At 35.2% G+C, this 25,211-nt stretch overlaps 1 protein-coding gene across 1 annotated transcript in view; it reads left to right on the top strand.

The window, feature by feature from the left end:
• LOC137390278 (uncharacterized protein KIAA2012 homolog) overlaps positions 1-25,211 on the top strand; it is a 36,335-nt gene that overhangs the window by 1,135 nt on the left and 9,989 nt on the right. Inside the window, exons 2-13 of the mRNA XM_068076613.1 lie at positions 973-1,071; positions 4,874-5,071; positions 8,463-8,596; positions 9,036-9,146; positions 13,245-13,332; positions 15,104-15,259; positions 15,531-15,610; positions 17,817-17,915; positions 18,912-19,080; positions 19,640-19,783; positions 21,712-21,878; positions 23,581-23,670. Coding sequence (XP_067932714.1) covers positions 973-1,071; positions 4,874-5,071; positions 8,463-8,596; positions 9,036-9,146; positions 13,245-13,332; positions 15,104-15,259; positions 15,531-15,610; positions 17,817-17,915; positions 18,912-19,080; positions 19,640-19,783; positions 21,712-21,878; positions 23,581-23,670 — 1,535 coding nt within the window. The remainder of the gene's footprint in view (positions 1-972; positions 1,072-4,873; positions 5,072-8,462; positions 8,597-9,035; positions 9,147-13,244; positions 13,333-15,103; positions 15,260-15,530; positions 15,611-17,816; positions 17,916-18,911; positions 19,081-19,639; positions 19,784-21,711; positions 21,879-23,580; positions 23,671-25,211) is intronic.

The raw sequence follows: 25,211 nt of genomic DNA, 5'->3' as shown, positions 1-25,211 counted from the left end.
TTTCCGTTAATAAATGGTGCCAAAAGTTTAGTTTGAATTTTACTATTTTGCATGATTGAGAGGTGCAAAAAAAACCCTATTATTTCGCATATGCGGTTATATTATTTTTTTTCATAGAGTAGATAATTCCAAAAGAATGTTCATGTAACTGCAGCATGCGCCTCTTCCATATCTTAATCATCACATTATGCAAAATTTAGTCTATTTACATAGAGTATTTACAGTTCTAAATATGCAAGACTCGTCTTTTGCCATCACTTTCCTTTATCAAAAGTTAATAAATTTTGAATAATTGATCTTTCCTATAATAACTTGTATGTCCGTAATTGTTTGTAATTTATCTTCTGTAAGTTTGTTATTTGACTGCCAGATCTCGCTGATGAATATTATTACTGTAAAAGCATATACGATTGCATAGAGTGGTTTTTATGGATCTGTTGTTATGCTTGCAATACGAGTGGCGTGTTGTTTGGTTCTGCTAAATCTCTAGGCGTTCAAATATTTTGATTGTTTTGTGTGAAGGTATCAATCGGATGATCTCTCTCTCTAAAAATTTGTCTGTTGCTATGGTTTGAGTTTGTATTCTATTTCTATCTGCAGTAAGTGTTGTAACACTTCACTATCAGACCTGAGCCAGTCATTTGATAAGTGAACATCTGATGATATCAGACATGTGCATCTACTATCCCCCTAAAGCGGACACTGGTTTAATAAGATATTAGTTTCGATATTCTGAAAGTTCCTGTAATGATTGTTTGCATGTGTTGCAAAAGACTAGGCTGAAATGTGTCTACATGTTGACACTCAGGGACGCGTGGCATGTAGCTAACACACGTGTTGACACTTGACATTAGGTTGTGTGACAGGCTTGCGCATGTTGACACCTACCTGCTTGCGATATCAATGCTAACAGCTTTATTGAACAGCTTAGTTTTTTATGTGTAACAAGCCGTTATTTTAATAAATTTCTAGTGGATATGATGGCTGGAGACTTTGATCCAGGAGCCGCTATCACATCTTGGAGATACGAAGTCGAGCAGGAGGAACCCTATCCTACTGAATTGCCAAAAGGTCTGAAACACTATGAAAAGTGGCTTCTGTTTATGTGCGCAGTTGGTGTTACTAAAATGCTTACTAAAGAGAACTCTACACTGAAAACAAAATTTCCATGGAGTAAATTAGTAATAATATGGGTAAGAGGATGAAAGCACTTAGCTGATAGCCACTGTTCAATGAGTAGCCTAAATCCATCTTGTCCATTGCCAGCTATTAGAGAGTGCTCAACAACTTCGATTTCACTCTACCAAAAATCATGAAAATCTAAAGGTTTCAATATAATCTGGCCAAAACACAAAATGGAGTCTGACTATCAGCTAAGTATTTTTCTTCTTTTTATCCATATTATCCATATCGTAAAACCTCTATTTTAATGCCGCTTTATTTGAATGTCACTTTGTTTGAACGCCCCCTTTAATAGAACGCCAGTATAAGAGCAGGGTTGAAAAATACAGCGTCATCCTATGGTTGAGCGCCACTTCTATTTGACCTCTACTTTAACATTCTTTGATCTTTACAAGCCCACTAAAGAAAATGATCAGTAAAAAATTGTCCACAAAATAGTACTAATAATGACTTGGTTACATCAATAACAATTAATTGTTTTGTTGTTGACATGGCTTTAGTGACACTGTACCCGAGATGATTAATCGTCACAATCATCAGAACTATGCACCATAAACCTATTACCTATACTAAGTATAGTTAATAGGTCTATGCTATACACTGATTCAAAGTCACTCAGGTCTACAGTCGATTCATCCGAGTCTTCCAATTCATCCATAATGTGGTTTACAATCTGATCTGAAGACTTTAAAACGTTCTGATGAACAATGAAAAGCTTTTCACAAACACTGTACAATGTAGCAGCCATTGTTATGGTGTATCAAAGTCCATTTTCTAATTCCAACGCTTTGCATTTTTTTCTTTAAAATGTTGAAAGCGACACCGTCGAAATAATTAACAACGGTATCCATTTAATATTTTATAATCAAATTAGTTTCTTGTTTAACTCGGTCTGATACTTTGCCGTGTATGAAAAACGGCTTAGCAAAAATGCCGATGTTGATATCATTAATGTTACTCCACTCGAGAGAGAGTGCAAAATATAGACAACATTAGCATCACTTCACCCATAAAAAGGTTAAATTTGCTTTTCCAAAATTCTGACGAGCTAGTCAAAAGTACTACCCTCTTTTTAAACGTCACCTGTAATAAAATGCCGCTATAGGAGAAGGGTTGAAAATTACAACGCTTTGGCGTTCAAATAGAGGTTTTAAGGTTTATACAGTATATATACATCTCAGGGTTTGTCTGTCGTTCGTCACTTTAGCTATAGCGACGAAAAATCACCTTTGTCCTGGATTTAAACTTGTGACATTCAAATGGCAAGTCTACCGACAAGTGCGTGGAACCACAAGGCTACGCCGTTCTTATCTTTCCCATTGCTCCTATTATATACTGTATATCCTTTTTGTGATTGCGCACACTAAACATGCACTTTGTATTATTTGTTAATATTAACTTTTGCATTTTTTTTAAAAGGTTTTTTTTTACCATTACGTATTGTTTTAATTTGTTATTTTCTAATGTGCTGTTTTAATTTCAAATATGTTGGTTACATTCTTATTTTCAGTTTTTCCTTAGGTTCGACAACTAAATCTTTTAAAGCTAAAGTCTTTTCACTTGGTCAATGGTATTATCTCCAGTAGGATATACCTCTACATTCTCTTCTCATTCGGTCAGACAAAGTATCAGACAAAAGTAATTCGATATCTAATTTCTAGGTATGTACCAGTATTGAGATGTACCAGTATCGTCATATTCAAAGTTTTGATTCATAGCTTCTGTTGCAGCAGTAACCTCTTTTATACACACACTTCTATCTACTCATTGTTATTAATAATTCAACCTAGTCGTAATTTTTATTTTGTTTTCGAACAAATAGTTCAAGCGCTCTAGTTGGTATTATTCCTATTAACATATTAACATATTTGTGTTTTTCATTTGGTTTTTTTAGTTTTTATCAACTGGATCAAATCAGTTTTAATTGTAATTTTAGCAAAACAGACTTTACTTAGCCATTACTTGTTAGTTATTTTACATTTACCTTTACAATTGTTTTATTTTTTATTTTAATTTAGATGAACTGCACAATACACTTTTCTCATGATATGAAGGTTGAAAAATTTAAAGGTTAGAATGGTAACTGCTGTTATATGTTGAATAAAAATAAATTTTCTATGCAAAGGCATTTTTACTGGAAATTTATCTAGTTTACATATATATGGATACTAGATATATATATTATATGGTAACGGTGCATTTTAGGTCGGTACAACGCATGCGCAACAGACATACAAGACACTTGAAACGCACAAACATTGTGGATACAACGCGCCGACACAAGTAATTAACAACGTGACTCTGTTAACACATTAATACTATTAATAATATTAATGTGTAATAATAATAGTAGTAATAATATTATACTATTATTCAATATTCTATTTATAGTCTGTTAATAAAACAGGTCTAAAACATTACACAAAGTATTCTATTTATTTTCAATTGACCGTTGTATGTGCATTGTGATGATAGTGTATGTGCATTGTGATGATAGTGTATGTGCGTTGTATCCACAATGCTTGCGCGTTGCAAGCGCCTTGAATGTCTGTTGCGCATTTGTTGTACCGACCTAAGATGCACTGTTACCTGTTATATATATATACTAGATGAATTTCTGACATTGGTCAACTTAGTGTATTATGATCTGCAATAAAATGTAACTTTACAATGTACAATGTGCAGTACGCACTGTGGGAGTTCTTACCTTTGAGACAGATGTATAACATAAACGTTGAATTTAACTTGAAGGAATTTAACTTACTAAACACATACGTAAAGCTAAGTTTTAGTATGTATTTTACTAAACTAACTTTCCTTCAGTTTTTTTATGGGCTAAAAATTTATCGCTTATCTCTTTTCGGTTTCGTTTTTAAAACAACTTATAACAAATAACGCTAAACTGAGATAGCGAGCAGCATTGTATTTCTTTCAGGCCTTGTGGGAAAGATTTTGGGGAATAGCCTATCAGCATTTCCGTTATTTCATTGTAATCAGTACACAGACTGCCAGATGTTATTTCAAAAGGTTTTTGTTAATATCGTATGGCGGAAAGGCAAAACAATTTTGTTCTCGTACGGCGAGGCCAAAAAGCATTGTGTTCCATATAGTAAGGCAAAGAAATCTTATAACAGGGGCATCGCAACCCGAGGGCATACTGTAGTTCAATAATCATTTAACGTGTGCAATCGCGGAAAGGGTATATAGTATATGGTAAGACCGATGAGAGTGGTAAGAACGGCTTGGCCTTGTGATTTGTTGCATCGTGTATACAAACACGCGATCGCATTCTTTGTGAGTTCAAATCCAATAACGAAGCGCATTTTTTATTTCTAGATTTTAAATGCTGGACAAACAGACAGACAGAGAAATGATGACAAACTTTGATATTTATATATGTAGATATTATCTATATATGTAATGATTTTCTGTTTACAATCAAGTATATCCTTTTTAAATATGGATGTGTATATATTTTATGCCAGTAGCCATTCTTGTTTGAACTGTCTTGTTGGTAACTATTCAATGAACTTGAGAGTTTGTCTAATGTCAATTTGCTCTTTAGTAACTCATTTGACAACAGGTTCCTTCTATACAATACCGCCATGATTGCTTGTGGTATTTACTGCTTATGAAGTATTCTCGCTTGTTCTTTAATGTTTTGCCACCTAATTATATTTCTGGTTTATAGAAGAACAAAATGAGGTAGTTGAAACGCGTTTGGACCCAACCCCTGTTCTTGAAGAGGAAGAAGAAAGTGTTCACACTATATCTGTGCCAGTGGTCCAAGAGCTTGTCACTCCCGATTCTGTACCCCTAGCCTCAGAGCCTTTTACCCCTACTCCTATAGGCTCACCAGTAAAGTCGAGCAAGACCACAACACCTGCAGGTAATTTTCACATTTATCTCAACTGTCTGTGTTGCCGGCAAATCACTCCATATTCATCTGTCTACTTATATTGATTGACCCAAATATAGCAACGAGTTGGATTGGTTGTTAATTACACTTGTATATTTTGCCTTAATATAACTAGTAAGTACTAGGAGTTGTCACCCTCTGGCTGGGATATTAGGAATTCACTAGGCTTGGAGGTAGTCTATTTAGTGTATATGAGGAGTCGAGACTCCAGTCACTTACCCTTCACAGTTCTACCATATCAAAAGGCGAGAGTTTGAATCCCGTGTGACCTGATATTTTTTCAATATCCAACTGTGGCTTAAAGTTGATGGACTGACATGTTTTTTATTATAGTAAAAAATTTTATGCTTTTAATTTTTAACCAAATGCTGGCCTTATAACAAGCGCGGTCAGCGTATGCTAAAATGTTTTATTAGATTCGCTTATAAAGTAATTACCGTATCACTAAAATGGCTGTCTGTTCATACAGTTAATAAAAGGTTGTGGATCAATATTTCACAGCTTGTTTTATAGCATACTAGTTGAATGCTTGGCGTTGCCTTGGTAATAAAAAGGTCTTTGGACAAAAAAATTATTTTCATTTAATATATACAACATTTTCCATTCTAACTTTTAAGCTTTATATTATAAGAAAAGTATTTTTGCGCAGTTCAAATGACCTAAGAAGAAAAATAAAACAACTGTGAAGGTTTTCAAACATTTTCAAACAACTGTAAGTTTTAAATTTAATAACTTACAGTTGTTTGAAAATGTTTGAAAACCTTCACAGTTGTTTTATTTTTTTTCTTAGGTCATTTTTCATTGTGATCGTAGCAAAAAAGACTATATTTAGCCATTGCTTGCTAATGATTTCACATTTACTTTTAAACTTTACATTTTTATTTTTTCTCCTAATTTATTTCAATGAGACACTTCTTTCAAGTTATTAAATTTAAAACTTGAAAGAAGTGTCTCATTGAAATAAATTAGGAGAAAAAATAAAAATGTAAAGTTTAAATGTAAATGTGAAATCATTAGCAAGCAATGGCTAAATATAGTCTTTTTTGCTACGATCACAATGAAAAATTATTTGATATAGTTATATGATTTTAGTTTATTTCAGCATTGTGATGCAAAAATATCATAGGTTATAGACGTTAAAAGAGCGGTATAGAAACCCATAGTAGTTATGTAATGCAATCACCTCCTGGTAAAAGTCAACATCATTAAAAAATAGTAACAAAATGATCCGTTAACCTTAGTAGCTATAGGTACCTACAATGATTTTCGTGCATTTTGTGGTTATGATCTGCAAGATAATATAAAATTACAATGTATTACATGGCTGGTTCTGACCTTCAAGACAGACATGTAAAATAAACGCTGAATATAACTTAAATGAAGTTAGTTCACTAAACGCATACTTGAAGGAATTTTTAGTATGTATATTAGTGAACTTTAAACTTTTAGCACAATTTTTATCATTTATCTGTTTTTGAATGGTTTTTATAATAACGGATACCGGATATACCAGATAACGGATACGGATAACTTTCCTTGGCAATTTCCGCAGCGTATATCTTTTAATAACGTGTCTAATCAGTACACAAGTTGCCAAACTTTAAGTTTGAGATAAATTATTATCGATATCATGGGACGAAACCAACAATTAGTTTTGACGAAAAAAAGACGAAGAAGCATCGTATTGCAAATACTTTGGTTCCAAAATATTTCTTAACAGAAGCAATAATAATAGCTATAGCTGGACAATCACAATCACAGACGAATACACAAACACACGAATACAAGAATACACACACAAACTTTGATAAATATATATATATATATAGATTATTCTCTTGCGTAATGCCATTCCATCAACTCTTGTATTTGCTAGCCTTGATTACTTTAGATTGAGTAGGGCCAGTATTAAAATCTTCTCTTCCTAACTTTTGTATGGTTTGAAGATAGAAGTGCATAATGCAGTGGTCTACCTGCAGTGGCTACCTAGCAAATAGCTAATAATGAGTACAAATGTAACTTCACTCTTGATAGTTAATGTACATAATTTACTGTTACATATTTCTTTTGCAGGTTTATTAGTTTAGACTAGCAGATTGTACTACACTTCAAACTTTCAACTAAAATTTTATCATTTATTCGTTTGTGAATTCGTTTTTAACATAACGGATAACGCTGAACTCGACATGGCGAGCAACTTATATCTCTTAAAAATGTATATAATCAGTACACAAATCGCCAAATTTTAATTTCAAGAGAAATTATTGTCGATATCGTGTGGCAGAAAAAATTCCCCCCAAGGAAAAATTAACAAAAAAACATCGAGTTTCTTAGAGTTAGGCAAAAAATATTTTATAACAGGGGCATCGTAACGCATGAGCGCTATGCTCAAATAATACGCCATTTAGCGTGTGCACACGCTATATGATATATGATAGTATTTTTGATCAATACGCCTTGTATAGCAAACCTGTGGTTGCAATCTTCGTGAGTTTGAGTACAGCAGAATGTGAAATTTTAATATCCAAGATTTTAATAGCTGTCGGACAGACCGACAGATATCCAAACAGACGGACAAACAGACAACAAACTTGGAGATTTACATATATAGATTCATAGTTACTATTTTATATGATTGCTTTTTCTCTTTCTTTAGTTTTTTATTGGCTATAATTTCATTTCAAACAGAAATGTTTTTCAAGTCATACAAAGGGCTACAGTAAGTAAATAAAATCAAATAAATGGTTTGGCTAATAGCATTTAAAATACTTTTCTCTTCAAACAGAATGTATATTAGGTTGAACTTTAACGCAGTTAATGATAATATTTTCAAAATAATTGTTATACGTTGTTCATGCAACACACACAGTCATTGACGGTACTGCCATGAAACGGGGCGGATACCCCTTTTCATTTCCAACTTCGAGCAGCCTATTACTAACGCCGCCGCTCAAGCACTTTCTTTTCACATTGTACACTTAGCCGACAATGTAGCAATGGTAAACTTGAAAATCAAATATTAGTATAGAGTAGCGAGACAACCTGCAATATATAGTATAAATAAATAAATAAATTGAGTAGTAATTGTATGTGGCATGTTCAGTTTTCTGATGCCAAGCATTTCACAGCTTTAGGTTTGGCATCACATCTATATTTTAATTCTGTTTTTGAAACAGAGATCTGGCCGCTAAAAATTGTAGAAAGTAGGAGATTTGCTGACATGTTGTTAAACTTATTAATGATTGGATGCCTTAGTGTTAGCAAGAGATTTGTAAATTTATCTTTCAATGTTCCTTACAAAATGCTGTTGGTACACTCGACATCGAGTTGTCCTTCATTCTCTCAGCATTTTGTATTACAGCGGAGCCAGAAATGCCAGAAGAAATTTCGGAAAGTGAGTTCATGGAAGCGCTCACCGAGCAAGCAAGGGGGATCGCTAAGGCAGTGCTTCAACAGAGTCCAGACGCGGGCCACGATCTCGCTGTCGATGTCAAGGTACTCTCAGCAGCTTGTTCCTGTACCCTAAGTGAAGGTCGTTGGTCACTCACTTGAACATCATTTTCCTGTTTGTTTTCATTATGGCTTGTGACGCACATATATTTTGTATAAAAAACGGGTTTACTTAGAGAATGAGCAAAACATAACATATTTAGTAACTAAAGCAGAATATCATAGCAAATGATCATAAGGCAACAGTATGACTCAATTGATTAACCTTATTCTCCATGTTACTGTCATAAAAAAACACCACAGATTGGTGTTTTATTGCAGTAATGCAATTTGTGAAAACAATTGTAATAAATTGTGTTCACAATTTATTTCTAGCAAAAACACCACAGATTGGTGTTTTAAGCTAGAAATGAATTGTTTGCTCTGTTCACATAATAAAACATGAGCCCTCTAAGCTTGCTACTATAACTGGATACCTTATTAGAATGCGGCTGAATTGTTGATGAGCAACCTACCTGAGGAACACTCTCCTGGGACCTCTAGCAGGGCTCACTCGCTTTCTGCGGCCGAGTCTGCCGACGAATCAGCATCAGCGGTAAGGATATGAAATTGCACTATGAATGGTAGTAGCTACAAAAGTCCATAGAAATGGAACCCTGCTCAATTTTTTCTCTATCATGTAGTTTGACCTTCGGGAGGGGACAGACCTGCTAACGTAGTAACAGACATGTCATAAGATCCGTTCTAGCATAGGTTAAAAACATCAGCAATGTCAGTCATTAAATTCGAGCTACAGTGCACCCTCGGGTTACGACGGGAGGTAATGACATACGATGAGATCCATAATGAGATACGATGCTCTCTGTTCTTCTCTCAGTTCAGCATTCTTTGTAAGACGATTAATTATGACCATGACAAAATTAAAGTTTAGTGAAATACATATTAAAACTTACTTTTTAAGTGTTTGTTTAGTAAGCTAAATTAGTTTAATTTAAATTCAATGTTTATATTATACGTCTGTCTCAAGGTAAGAACTTCCTACGGTATATACTGGCATTGTAATGTTATATTTTATTGCAGATCATAGCCACTAAATACATTAAAGTCGCTGTAGGTAACTATAGTTACTAAGGTTAATATGCAGTTTTGCTGTTAATTTTTAATATGTACATCATTTATATAAAATTTTGATGTTGTTATAGCAAGGGATGTTTGCATTAAAAAATTACTATTAATTTCTATAGCCTTCTATACGAAATTTTCGCTTTACAAAGCCAACAACAGAACAAATTAATGTCGTATAGCCGGGTCCGCTGTATTTCACTTGCCAATTATTTTTATTTGACTAAGGGAATTTTTCTCAATATTTGAGCTTAGAAGCATTTGAGTCTCCACTGATTTAGACGCAGCTCTGTTATCTAGTCTAACTGATAAATGACAGAAAAAAGCATTAACGTTTCTGGTTATCGGCAAAAATGTAAAAGTGACCAATTGCAACAAAAAATTTCATTATAGTAGCCAATCAGCATTCGGTGTCAATAGTCTCTTGAATTTTATTTATTGTGAACGCTTAAAAAGTTATTTTTTTTGCATTGCATATAATTTTTAACCAGAAATTACAATCGCACATTCAATAGTTGCAAGCATTCACATTTTATTTGCTGATAAGGGATAGTGGAATTTGTTAACAGCTGAGATCCTCAGAACAGCGTATCTGGAATTTTTTGGCTTTCGCTGTCATCAATAAATAAACAAAATGCATTGTTAGAGTAAGCAAGCCTTAATGAAAATTAATTTATTTGCATATATCACTCCTTGGTTCCTAAATGTTGATGTATTTTAACTTTAGTGGTCTTACATTTGTTGTTCATTAGGGCTTCCAGTCTTTTCATCATGTCTGTCACGTTTCAGCCTCGGAATTTGAAGAACCTGTGGAAGTTAAAGTTATCCTCAGTTAGTAGCCCTTGACTAGTAACTTGAATGTCGTCTGCGTGCATGCAGTGCAAACTCTCCCTAACTCGCTCATAACTCCGCTCCTGCTACGCAGCAGTCTTGCTTGTAAGACTCTATATTGCCATGGATGCCATAATAATAGTGTACTAGCCGTGCGTGAATGTCTAACTCTTCCTTAGCATTTGTAATCATTAACAAAATGATGTATTTTGTTACATGCCAAAAATGAAAAGACAGAAATGAGGAATTATTGAGTGAGTTGAACAAATATGATTTTAAAGTTGATAATCTAATAGTATTGTGGAGGAGTCAGGATAGTGTATTGTAGGTTGTAGCAACAGAAAATTCATAATCTGAAACATACGATGGTGGATGTAGTATGTTGGTATTGCGGAATGGAAACTGATGTTTGTCATATGTGTTGAAGAATAAATACAAATATTCTAGGCATAGTGTTAGACTAGAGACGAAGTATATATTTAGGGCAAAGACTGCGCTATACTCACTGTATTTGTATCCTTTTATATCAGTAGTAAAATAGCCAGCAAAGATAGCACCAAATTCTTATTGGTTTTAGGTCAGTTTCTCATAGTTCCTGTGATTTCATCAAGCCTGACCCTAAAAACAAACATCGCTCTTGTGTGAAACATTTTTGAGGTTATATATATATAAACTCACAAATGGCAAAATAATATGGCAGAATATATATATATGTATATATATATATATATATATATATATTCTGCCATATTATATAAATTATGCCATACAACAATCATAAAACAAAAAAAAAGAAAAAAGGGCGGCAGTTAGCCATTAAAACTAAATAAATGGTTTGACAAATAGTGTTTAAAATGCCTTTCTCTGCTAAGAGAACGGATATCAGGTGAAAGGTTGTTGAAGCAGCTGGCAACGATATTTTCAAAATAATTATTAGATGTTTTATGCAATTTTTTATATCAAGTAAGTTGAAATGAGTTGAAAACCTGTTGATTGAAAACTCATTTGAAGTAAAATAAATATTTAGCAAGCTAAAGTAAAAAGATACAAAGATTTACAAAGATCATTCATTGGAATAAGATATGCTGGAATATGATGTAGATATGCAATTAGTTGAAATTCTCTTTTTTGCAACAAAGTTAAGTAATGTGTGACATATCTTGGAGTTAGATTATAATAAATGTGTATATCATAAATAATATGGAAAATGGTAAAATGACAATAAAATGCTATGGCAGATTTTGAATTAATGTGCGGCCTTCAAAACTTTATGATCTGCAAAAAGTTGATGTGTTATTTATTAATTTGCTTTCTCATTCAACTTCCTGTTCTGTTATGCTACGACTTTGATCATCAATGAGCTTTAGTGGTGTGTCTGAGTTAACCTTGACATTTGCTAAGTTGCTCTTTGATGACTAGACATCTGTGTGGTTATTTCTGCAGCTCTGATAGCTGCTTCCGTGAATAATACAAAATTATGTAAAAAGAAAAACACAAAATCATATAAGCTTTACAAGATGAATAAGGATAGTCAGTAGCAAATTGAAAAAAGGTACAGATTAATTTTTTTTTAATATTTTTTTATATTTATTTTGGCATTTGATAAAAAGTATGTTGGAATAAAAAATAGTTGATGTTATGATTTATGGTCAGTTACTTATTGCAATAATGTGTAGAATAACAAGTTTAACTTAGTTGAAGATTTCGTGTTATCATGATGATCTGATAAATTAAATAACAGCTTCCGCAATTAAAAAAAACTGTAACAGATGTCAAAAATAAACCATTCTTAATCCTTTATATCATCCACTGCCACAATCTGCCAGCATGGCTTGCTTGCTATTGAGCTGTTCAGGCTATAGCCTTAGATTCCTCTCTCCCTACCCTCCTTCCCTCCCTCTTCTTCTCTTTTTTTCTGTGACAGCTTGTGGTTCATACTTATGAAAACTGTAATCTGATCAAATTTATTTTTGTTGTCGGTTTCTGTTTTAGAGTTTCTTAAAGTTAGGTCAGACAGCACTTTTTAGTAGTATTGCTTCAAGTTCAAAGTAAAAAGCTAAATCTCATAAGTTAACAAAAGGATGAAATGTGAACCGCTGTTTCTGAGGCTATTGTTCAGTAACCAGTCAGTTTCTTTTGACACTATAGGATATTTAGGCTATTAATAATAATCAAACAAGAAGTCGGTAAACCGCAGGGCTGAACATTCAAAACCTTTATATGATATATTTAAAATGTGGTATTGGTTTTCTGTAAGATTGTTGAAGGTACAACTTCAAAACTAGAGGAAATAACACTTTGTTTACCAACAGATAAGTTGAAAACACAGCAATTTCTTACTTTCAAATTTATACTTTACTATAGCGAGTTTTAAGTCAGCTATGAATCAGCTATTTGCTCTGTTCATGTCTCGTTGAGCTTAGCTGGCAGCTGAGTAAATAAGAAAGTAAAAACAATACAAATGCTGTTAATCTGAGCCACACGGATATTATTCAAACAATTTATATTATTCAGCTTGGGTCCAGACATGAATACAATCTCTAAAACACCTTTAAAATTGATATAATGTCTTTTCTCTGAGATATTCTGGCATGAACTGTCTCGTGTGCCAGCTCAGCTCTCAGTGAGCTGCAAGTAATTTCCAATTTGACTTGCTTTTATTAAACTGTCGATACAAATTTTAATGCTGAAATTTGACATTTTGGGTGGTCTGCCTGAAAACATATGTAATAATTTGTAGGACACGTCTCCTACTAGTACCGATCAGGTTCCGGAGGCAGATGCCGCTACGGTTGGACAAATTGTTAAGGAAGGTCTTGAAGATCTCGGTAAATATATGATTGTGGTACATCTGACACTCGTGCTATACCTGTCACTTGGTGGAACACCTGGCACTCGTGCTATACCTGTCACTTATGGTACACCTGTGACTTGTGGCACACCTGCCATTTATGGTATACCTGTCACTTTTTAGCACACTTGTCACTCATGGTACACCTATCACTCATAGTAAACCTGTCACTCAAAGCACACTTTCACTTGTGGCACACCTGTCACTTGTGGCACACTTTTCACTCGTTGTACGCCTGTCACATGTGGGGCACTTGTCACTTGTGGTACACTTACTACTCGTGGTACACCTTTTGATATTTGCAGTAGGTGTTCATTATTTATATTTTAGTGAAATTAACCACGACATGCTGAAACTTAGATAAGCCAGTCTAGTTGGACACAAATCAGAATTGACTGCAAATTAAACCAGTGTTTTGTTTTGAATCATTGTTTTTGTACTTGCTTTGAAGTATTATTCATATTTTGAAGAACCACCGTTTTAACGCTGTCACTCCAATTCCTTTAACAAACTTTTTATTTGGCGCTTTCCATAGATTATTACAAGCTTGCATGGTTAGATTATATGTCATATTGTGTATTATTATGTATAGATTATATATTGTGTTGTATATTATTATGTTTACAGACGGTTCCCTATTTACGAACATTCGAGTTACGAACAACGGTACATACAAACGTATGTACCGTTGTTCGTAACTCAAATAACTTTTGAGTTATTTGTTTGAACTTTGTTTGAACTTTACATATGTATTGTAAAGGGATTTGCCGGCCTTTACTTGGCATGATCTCTACTAATAAATAAAGAGAAGATGTTGCCTGTAGTTTCATTCAGCTTTTTATTAGCGAAGGAAATTTCACTAGCCGAGGAGCTTGCGGCTATCTGCTCTGCTCAACTAAATGAGCGCACTCATTTATATTCAATAATATCAACCGTTCCGGCTAACGGCAAACGGTAAGAACACCGGCTAACAAGGTGAATAAATAGGACCGCTAGCGCGTTGGTATGACAACAATATAAGTGACGATAAGTGATAGTGTTATGACGGTATATCAGATATAACAATAGCATAACGAGTGAAACAACGATATAATAAACGGACAACACGTACAAAAAATAAGACAACAACGATAAGTGATAGCATAACGATTAAAACAACAATATAATAAAAAAGACAAGACATACAATAGATAAGAAATGCAGTGTCATGGCCCGGCGTCCACCAAAGTATTATCTCCATTTTATTAAATTTTTTTTTAGTACAAACCAATACAGGTTACTTATACAAGCCTTAAACATACTTATATAAACCTTCAATATACTTATATAGGCCTTAAACATAAATTATAATACAAAATATAGCACTGAAGCAACTTACAAACAAATTCACCTTACGAACAATCGTTCGGAACGTAACTCGTTCGTAGGTTGGGAACCGTCTGTATACTGTATGCTATATTATAAACTTTCTTTTACTCTGATAACTGACAAGGCTCAACTCAACCTCTTGTTTGTAAATTCTTATCCAATCAAATGCCTCTTTCCTTATTGAGTTGTCCTGCTGCTGGCGCTGACTTAAATAGAAAAGGTTTTGCTTGTGATTCTCAGCACTTGGTCTACATGTATCTACTTAACAACCTGAATGAATTCTCGTCATCAAGTTGAAGGGTTTATAATATAAATACTGTATGTGTATAGTTGTGCGTATATTCATAGGCTCAGAGTCCAAGTTGACATTCTCTTTGCAGTTCAGACAGTAGATGAGTATGTAGCAGCTGAGGAAGGTACTGGTGAGAAGTTGTCTTCTCAATCTCCGAGTATAGCCGCAGCTACACCTAGTGTACCCGGCACTCACGGCCATTCTCCTTCCGTAAAGTCTTCTAGGCGCAGCAGTGCCCAAGCAGGTCAGCCTTATTGTATAGAGTTTGAGAACTGAGAATATTGTTCTAGCAGTTTCTATTGGTGTGTTTATCATCAGTCACTCACATGTAAGCCACTCACCAGTTGCCAAGTTTTGCTAAAACAATCTGGTAAGTTGTTCTTAAGACTTACGTCTATTTTTAGAACAAAGTCAGTAGTATGAGTGCTTTTCATTTTACTGTCCAATACAGTTAGAGCTATTCATTACTGGTGGCATACCACACCACATGTTATGGTGCCATTTTCATATTACAGAAATGTCTACTCCACTGCGGTCTGCTGCCGGCAGCAAGGCGAATGATTATGCCCCATCCATACCTAATGCTGAGGGCATGGTAAGTTCAACCTAAGTGCTATTATAACAATCCTTTGAAGGTGTTTAAAAGCTATAGAACCCGGAAATGCTATTCACTAGTGTACTGTCTTTAGCATTATAAATGGCTGTAAAGTTAATCTCACTAACTCTGTTCAACAGGGATGACTGTTGCAAGGCTAGTACCTATTGTAAATGTTACTTTAAATGGTTAGGTAGTACTTCTGAGAGTCGACTTCATTATTCAAGCTGTTGGTTTTACTATTCAATAATAGCTGCACTAGAACTTGATTGGAATGTTGTTACGTTGTGTTTTTATAAAAGAGGCTATTTGCTATACGATGAGTAGGTATTCACTTTATCCATGTCAGTAGTTCTTGAAAACTGCATACACCTATTATGGGAGTTTACGGAATGACAGCGATTGCTGAAAAGGTTAAGTACATGTAGATCTGCTGTCCAGCTGTTGGTAGCCCATTAGTGTCTTATCAATGTAAGCTTAGCTGACAGGTCACAATACTTTACACGCACTATCTAGTTATGAAAACTAGTACAGTCTGGTTCTATATTATTACCACCTACATAGAAATATACTCTTTGTTGGTAAGCAGTATTTGAAAAATTGGCAAAACAATGTTCATTTGAGCTCAAATTCAGCAAATGGCATAAAATTATTTTTTAGTTCAATTTTGAAAATTTTAGCCATAGTTCCTTTTACATTTGATTAAGGGTACAATGCTCATCATCCCCTAGCAAACTGTAACAAAAAGTTAGCTAACTCCACACTGAGATTGAGCTCTTACTCAGACTATGTAGTTATAGGAAAATTCCACTCCCTGTCTCTTATTCTCAACCCACTACATGCAAGACCCCTTTTTGTCATTCTAAATGCACTCGTAACCATTTTAGTAGGTCTAGTATACTTATACCCACCTGTGTTATATCATTGCTCTTTAGTTTACCTTCCAATAGATAGACCATGACTTCACTGTTATAAACACATAAAGAGCTATAATCAACTGTATTTAACACCAGTGAGGATCTCTGTAAACTATATTATTAGTGAACTTAATGTACTATTGCTGAATATTTTTAATAATTTTTTTGAGAGTAGGAAAGAAACTGGGAATGCTTTTCTTGACTGTCTTTTTTTTCAAGTATTATCTTTTTTATTATCTGTATTTGTTTCATTCGAAGTTGTATATATTATATTTACTTCATCTTTAATAAGATGGCTATCTTCTAGCCTGACACAAGCGAACATTTAAAATCTCTTTGGGTTTTGCGACAGTCTCTCTTACCTAGGAACTTCAGTAGGATACATGCTTTTCTCTCATCGGTTTCATACACTCATAAGGTCACCTGAAAATCACTAAGGGTTCAACCTGAGGCTCTTTGGTACCTGAGGGTCTTCGTATCTGTCATATTCAGTTACAAAGCCTCTTGTCACTGATACTTCAACTACTAGAGTCCCCTGGGTTTTTATCTCTATCAGCTTGTTAAAGTCTTTGTTAAGTAGTAAATGTGTTTCAATTATGTCTGGCATATTTTCCTTGCTAAATAATTAATTTCTCGGTATCAACATCGTTGAGATAAATCTGGTATCTTCCTTTTTCTGCTCAGCAAAGACAATCTATTTTTGTTTCTATATCTTCCTAAGAGTAGCAGTAGGAATAGCAATGGTTGCTAGTAGTAGTAGTTACAGTCTGACTGCTGTGACGCTGCAATGGCAGTGCAATGACTAAGGTAGAGCAGGCCCAATTTCTGTCTGTTTTGAGCGTCTCATCAAACTGCGGCAACTGGCTATGGCATGTTTTTAGCTCATTACATCATGAATACATAACCACTGTTTTCAGCTCTAAACAAGAACCATTCGCATAATGGTCTATTCATTTTGTCATGTTGGCCACTGCCTATGCGCCATGGTGTTCAAGGAGACATTGTATGGCATGAATTAATCTTTAATTTTACCGCAAAATAGAAATATATTCCTTAATTTAAAGATATTTTGGCATTATTACATTTTTCCTGCTAACGTTCCTTTTTTGGGCTTATGAGGTCTGTAAAAGATTTCATCAAATAAGATCGCTAATACGCATAATGTGTAATGTTGGTGGCCAATCATGTTTCTCTATTCATTCTTGTTCAGCATCACACGCTAGTTACAATGGGTGCGATGTTTTAGACTATTTTACTGTTTTCATTATTTCTGTGTGGCTTGTTTTTAGACTCCTTCACGCTCTCGGGCTACGAAACATTCCGCTGCTGAATCAATTCTTGGAGGTTCTACTGATAGCAGCGCTTCCGTCAGCAGAGTTATGTCTCAGGTACTGTAGTTATTTCTTGTAACAGCGGAGTTGACTCTGATAATGCTGAATTTTGGAAGATTAGCTCCTAGTACCATCATTTGATGGAAGCATTATGTGGGAATTTTACTGTCTCGTGTATAAACAGTGACTGGAGGTTGCACCAGCAACATTTGTGATAATCGGTCTGCACAGCATGGAAGTGATTTCTTGCGTTAATTGGCCAATGATGCTGTGCAATTTTTTAGGATTACATATATTTTAATTATTAGTTTACGTATGGCCATTTTATATTGTTGATAATCAATAATCTATTGCTAAATGGTTGGTCTGCTGAGCACCAGTGACATATTACTGCTGACAGCTGAGTGTGGGTTTCTGTTTACCCTTTCTAAGGGTAATCAATTAGAGAGCAGCGGTGTTGCAGTGGTTAGGGTGCTGACTTATTATCAGTATGTTAGCTGTTTGAGTCACATAAGGATCATTGGTGGGGTTAGGAAGGGCATTCAACCACAATTGCTTCTGGGCCAAATCTTATAGGCAAAATGGTCACCAAATAGTCCTATATCAGGAGGGAGAATATTTGCGGTCTCTACACCTAACGGGAAAAAAAATTAAGAAGAATTTCTAAGAATAGTCGATCAAAAACCAAAATCGCATGGCAATTCTTGTTGCTAGTTCCGCAAGTGATTTGAATAAAAGTTACATTCATAAATTTAAATTGTAAATCCACTTTACTAATACCTCTACACATTGATTATTTTTCAAATAATTTATCTCATTTAATTTTGATGAGTTGTAAATTTTTGTTATTGCCTTTTTGCAATGTTTTTTGCAGTAGACCTACATATAAGATACGCAAGATTACTTACTATCACCAGTTGCATCTCAATAATTGGAGAAATTGCTTATTTACTAGATATGTATGCTGTAGCAGAGCTCTTGGCATTATGCAAGCTCTTGTTGTTCGTCAACTTTAGTATATTGTCTCTATAGGCACATTTTTGTCTGATCTAGCGCTCTTCCGTCGTTGGCCATTGGAAGCCAGGCGAGCTTGGAGAGTCTACTGCATCGGCTGAGCTTGCAAAGCCAGGTGAGGCAGCAGCCCCCGGTTCATCCGGGTCAAAGACTGGACGTGGATCTGGTGAAGGTGGCTCTGTGTTGTCCAAGAAGTCCTCTTCTGGTGGTAAATATTTCTAAGGCTGATCTATTCTCTCAGTTTTATTTCAATATATATGTTGACTTGGTTGTGTTTGCAACTGAGCATGTGTCCTGACCTATTGTGGCATGCCAACACCGGTATCAGTTCATGTCTATGCAGCAGCATCTCACTGATACTATTTTGAACTTTTTACTGATGTCACTCTATTTCTACGTGAAATGAATGTTCTAGGTCACTAGAGACTCACTACATGCGTAGAAATAACACTGTCAAGCCACCAGTGAGGCCCTATGCTTACCTACCACGCATGCCAATTATGTTTATGTAGTTCGCTCACTGTGTGTCAATGTGTTAGCTTCATGGCATTTTCCTTATTAAGTTCACTCAGTCTTTCTGATTTCATCATCACAGTTTATCGATCAACATCATTCAATGCTTACCGACAAGGTTTTGCTCAAGGTGTATCCGTTACACCAGCTAGCAGCACTCTATGTCTCAGCTAGAAGCACTCTGCGTCTGACCAGGTGTACCATTCTGTCTGTCCGCTACCATTAACCCCGTCCCTGTCGATATATTCGTGCAGTGTCGACTCCAAAGAAGAGTGAGACCAAAGTACAACACGAAACTGAGTTTGTTGTTGGTAAAGTGGCCGACAAGACTGAGCTGCAACAGCTCTACGCCCCGATAGAATCTCCTCCAGCTAAAACTAAGACTAAGCCTGGCAAAGGTAATGCTATTGTGGGAAGGAAAGAACTTCATACACTAATGCTTGCTTTGTGTTTCTAATCAAAGCTGTTTGACAACTACTAGCAAGTGCTTGCTGTTATAAAGCTGTTTGATAACTACTAGCAAGTGCTTGCTGTTATAAAACTGTTTGATAACTACTAGCAAGTGCTTGCTGTTATAAAGCTGTTTGATAACTACTAGCAAGTGCTTGCTGTTATAAAACTGTTTGATAACTACTAGCAAGTGCTTGCTGTTATAAAGCTGTTTGATAACTACTAGCAAGTGCTTGCTGCTATAAAGCTGTTTGATAACTACTAGCAAGTGCTTGCTGTTATAAAACTGTTTGATAACTACTAGCAAGTGCTTGCTGTTATAGAGTGATTGTTAAATATAAACTTGCACAAAAGTTTTAGTAAATTTTCTCAGAAGTTATCGGTATTTTTCTATGATTTTCAGTTGTTTTTTATGTTTGAGGTGATCTGATGCCAGGATGTTTCAAGATTAAAGTCTATATAACTTGATCACAATTAAAATGTTCAGATCAATTGAAAGTGCAATTATGATGTCTATAGTTGCTAAGAGACCGACAGAATAGAGATGGGAAACGCTTCAACTTGGTGCAGTAGCTGATATCAACTAGCGATGATAGTGACTAGTGGCGTCAGTCCGCATGTATTTTTCTTCTGAGCGTTTTAATCTTGATCCAAGTTTCGTCGATTTTAACCTTGAAAGATTGTGACAATCAAATCCTTTTAGGCATCAAAAACAATCGCAAATGATAGAAAAATTCTGACATTTTCTGATCAAATCTCCACAAATCTCGTGTAAGTTCATTTGTAAACATATTAACATTAAGTGGCAGCAGATAGGTTGTGTTGCTGCCGGTATTTCTCTCAGAGTTTGTAGTCCACCTCTTTTGGCTCACCAGACATTTAGGTTGAAAAGTGAACAAAAGAACAGGACAATTTTGTTTTTTGAGGTTTTTCACGAGTCTTCATTTAAATCTTCATTCAGTGTCTCTGAATACATGTGATTATAGGTAATGCAAGGTTTCCATCTAACATTCTCTTTTTCATCATGTGACCTTAGAGCTTGCGTGAACTAACCCCTGTGTCTTAACAATGTGCTTCCTAACAATCGCTTTTTGTTTGTCATCTTAAGCGCATCATCATCGAAAATTCCCACGGCCATTCCAGTTTGGCTCCGACCATCACTTCTTCGGCATAGTTTTCCCTGTACCTGAACCTAAGGACTATCCAATCTTTGAGCTGAGAATCCCTGGTAATCCCCGACCGCTGATGCATTGCAGCACTGTGTTACGCGTAACTGCACTGTGTTGCCATACACTGCCAGCGTTCTCTGTACCACTCTGTATTCCAAACCTGTTTCCCTGGTTTCAAATGCTATCTTTGTTGTTTCCATGCGTCACAGCAATGCTTTTGCAATATACTTCACTCTGTACAGTTGAATTGTTGTTGTATGCATAATTCCAGTACATTATTGTTCGCTGCTCTGCTTTTCAAATGCTATAGATTTGTTGCGCTCCTGCTATAGGTTATAAAAGAGGCTTTTAAATTTTTTAACATCTTACAAACACAGTACAGCAAACTGGACAACTTGTTTTCATGTATTATTTAAAGCAAGCATTGGCTTGGCTCCTTTCCTTTCTGACTGGTGTTGTGATGTTATACTTCAGGAGTTAATTTTAGAAATAGACCACAGAAATCAATTTTTTGCAGGAAAAAATATGTGCGCTTACTATGCATTAAAAACAAAAATATTTGACAAATTTTATTTAATGAGCTGCAACATACATTGTATTGCAAGGCGTGTCATGGCAGGCACTGCTGTATATAGATTGAAGTATTGCATATGGATGCAGTTCTTTGTCCTTAGACCTTAGATTAGAATTGTTATCTTTTCTACCAGCTAAGCCTATTGTCGCTAAACCATCTCCTCCCAAGAAGGAGCTGACAAAGAAGATAGAAAAGTCAGTTGCAAAGAAGCCAGCTAAGAAGAATGCCGGTAAAAAAGAAAAGAAGGGTAAACCGTCTAGCATTGCAGGGAAGGGACATGCTGCCTCTCCTGTAGAGAAGGTGAGCATTAGACATCTGGGCACACATTGCATGTGCTGCGCCATTCATCGCATACTATAGTCGTATATTGCATACACTAGTTATACGCCGCATACAGTTGACGGTACATCGCATACAGTAGTTGTACATTGCATACGCTAGCTGTACATTCCATACAGAAGCTGTACAATGCATACAGTACCTGTACATTGCATATAGTAGCTGCACATTGCATACAGTAGTTTTACATTGCATGCAGTAACTGTACATTGCATACAATAGCTTTACATTGCATACAATAGCTGTACAATGCATACAGTAGCTGTACATTGCATACATTAGCTGTACATTGCATAAAATAGCTGTACATTGCATGCAGTAGCTGTACATTGCATACAGTAGCTGTACATTGCGTTAGCGGGCTTTCCTGCGGACAGCAAAATCGGAGAGTGGGCGTAGTAATGCTATATTTAGATGGGAGATATTATGTTCAAATAATGATTCCAGTTTTTTCTCTTTATGAACCTACCTTTGTCTCATGGTTCCCCACTTTTTTAAGCTTATAAAAGATAACACAAATAATGATACATGGGAATGTCAGACTTGGTACAACTTTTGTCCAATTATATTTGCTATGAAACTCGATAGCTGTTTTCATGGAGAATTTTGTAGTTGTTTTCTCTTGTCTAATCTTTTTCAGGCAAACAGCCAAAGACATTGGCTAGAATAATTGGTATTTTTTAAGCAATTAGTTAAGAAATTGAACACAAGATGACGTTTAATAAAAGGAGATAAAACTATTAAAAGGTGATACAAATGGCTAAAGTTCTTTCAAAGAATTGTAATAAGATAAACCATGATCTATTCTGAATGCTGGTGGGATGAAAAAACGTCTATAATTAGACTCGCTACAAGATCTTTTAAAAATAGTTTTTAGTGAAATTTAAAACTGTGTTATAAAGGTGAGGCTAATCTAGCACTCAGTTCTGACAGTGGCACTGCCAGCATATAACAGTTAACCACCAGGAGAGTCTGAAATAAATACTTGACCATTATAAGATAATATAGCTAGGAATATTGCTTTGCTACACACTATAATTCGTTTCGTTAATTTTAACTTTTTATAAAATAAAACTTATTATTTTTACTCCTAAATGATTTATTTAGCAAACATTGAACAGAGAGTGACGCTAGATAGTGTCTATAGAGTGATGCTGACCAAATCTAACTAATCGTTTATGATATTATTGGGTAGATAATATCGAATATTGTATACCTAATAGTATCTGTTACAGTGATATTATATATATAAGACTTAATTGGCCATAATTTTATTTCAAAAATAGAATAGTTTTTTAATTTAGGCGATACACCAATATTGAAAAAAGGGCAGCAGTTAGCCCTTTCATATTATTCGATAAATCTCTGCAAACTTAGTCAGTTTTTTATCTATGTGTCTGTAGAAGATAGTAGTCCCATGTACAGAGCCACTGGCTCTACTCCACAGCCACCCTAGTGACTATACCACTTACATTGTAAGATTTTTGTAGAACTTTTTTCACTATATAGGTTACAGTTTTTTCTCGTTTGTGTGTCTATACAAATACTATCAGTTGCTTTAGGTTATTGTTTGCTGCCACCCTGATTCTTGCTCTTGGATCGCTAAGGTCATAGGTAGGTGCCGCAGTTGCATCCGATATGTACTATTGCTTTTGTATTAAAGCCTGTGTCACCGGTTAAGACACCGAAGCCACCAACTCCGGTGGTTGAACCAAAGGAACCCACTCCAGAACCAGAGGAGGAGGAGTGGAAGGTAACGGCAGGCTCACAACCAACACTAATCTTAATATTTGTCTCCTTTGACCCCTAAATGGCCTTCAAATGCTTGTTTACTAAACACCTACAGGGTCGGCTATGATCTGCTATGGCTCTCTACCTACTGGTGTTGGTTCTTGCATGAGTAATCCTAACTTTGATTCTGTTGTTACTAGGCACATGAGCACGATGACAACTTCCACCGTGTAACTCACGCAATTCGGTGCGAAGCAATATTTTGGAGAATTTAAACCCAGTTTACAAAAGTTTATGAATTAGCTATAGTCTAATTTGATGCTCGTGTGTTAATTTTATCGTCGTACATTGAACCCTCGCCATACGATTTGAATTCGTTCCAGTGTTTGCATCGTATGGTGAGAATGTTGTATAGAGAAGCACAGAATCCCATAGTAATTATCAAATCTAAACATACCCTGGTGAAAATCATCAAAATTCTCTAAACATAATGTACATATTAAAAGTTGGCTACAAAATAATATGTTAACCTTAGTAACTATGGTTACCTACAGTAACTTTAGTGTATTTATTGGTTATGGCACTTATTTATTGGTTTATTGGCACTGTTCACGTATGCATCAAGGTCAAGGGTAATAGTGTAGGTCTTTGGCAACTAGTTTTATTGTAAAATACTGCAATAAAATTTAATGTTACACTGTACTACGTGCAGTGCGTACCGCAGGGAGTTTTTACCTTCGAGACAGATGTATAACATAAATGTTGAGTTTAACCAAAATGAATTTAGCTTGCTAAACACAAACTTAAAGCTATGTTTTAGCTTGTACTTGACTAAAAGAGACTTCAACTCTGTCATCGTCTAAAATTTAATCACTTATTTGTTCCCGGTTTTTTGTTCTCTATAATTCATAACAGATAACGCTGAACTGAGAGAGCGAGTATCATATTTCTTTCAGACATTGTGAGAGCGATTTTTGGCAAATAGCATATCGGCCCTTCGCTATTTCGATGTATTCAGCACACCAACTGCCAAATTTTAATTTCTAGCAAACATTTTGTTAGTATCAAATGGCGAAAAAATTTTGTATGGCGAGGATAAAAAAACATGTTCTACATTGTAAGGTATTAACACATAATAAAAATTGGTATAATTGGTATCTCGTAACCCAGGGGCGCACTGTATTTACGTTTTTTATGGTCTGAGTCACCTGCAGTAAACTCTATCAACAGTCTTCTCAAGGTTGTAAAAATTTTATTAGATTAACTCAAAAAATTACTACGCTGTGTCTCAACATGCACACACATTACTTGGTGTTATTATTGCTCATAGTAAACTTAACTGCAATACTCAGGCACAGACCATCATTGCTGATTGTAATATACACCACTGCTCAAAGTGCTGTCATTTTCGTAAATTTTTATTTTACGCTTGATGTAGTGACAGTATTTTGACAGTAGTGCAAGCCTGGGTGGGCAATATTATATGATCTCAAGCGTCATCAAACACACTATCATGTGATTGATTTATACAACTGTATCACTGTTGGAAAAGAAACAAATGTA

This window comes from Watersipora subatra, chromosome 3, assembly GCF_963576615.1.
Source record: "Watersipora subatra chromosome 3, tzWatSuba1.1, whole genome shotgun sequence".
In the NCBI taxonomy this organism is placed as follows: Eukaryota; Metazoa; Bryozoa; class Gymnolaemata; order Cheilostomatida; family Watersiporidae; genus Watersipora; species Watersipora subatra.
This window is presented reverse-complemented; position numbering and strand designations above follow the sequence as displayed.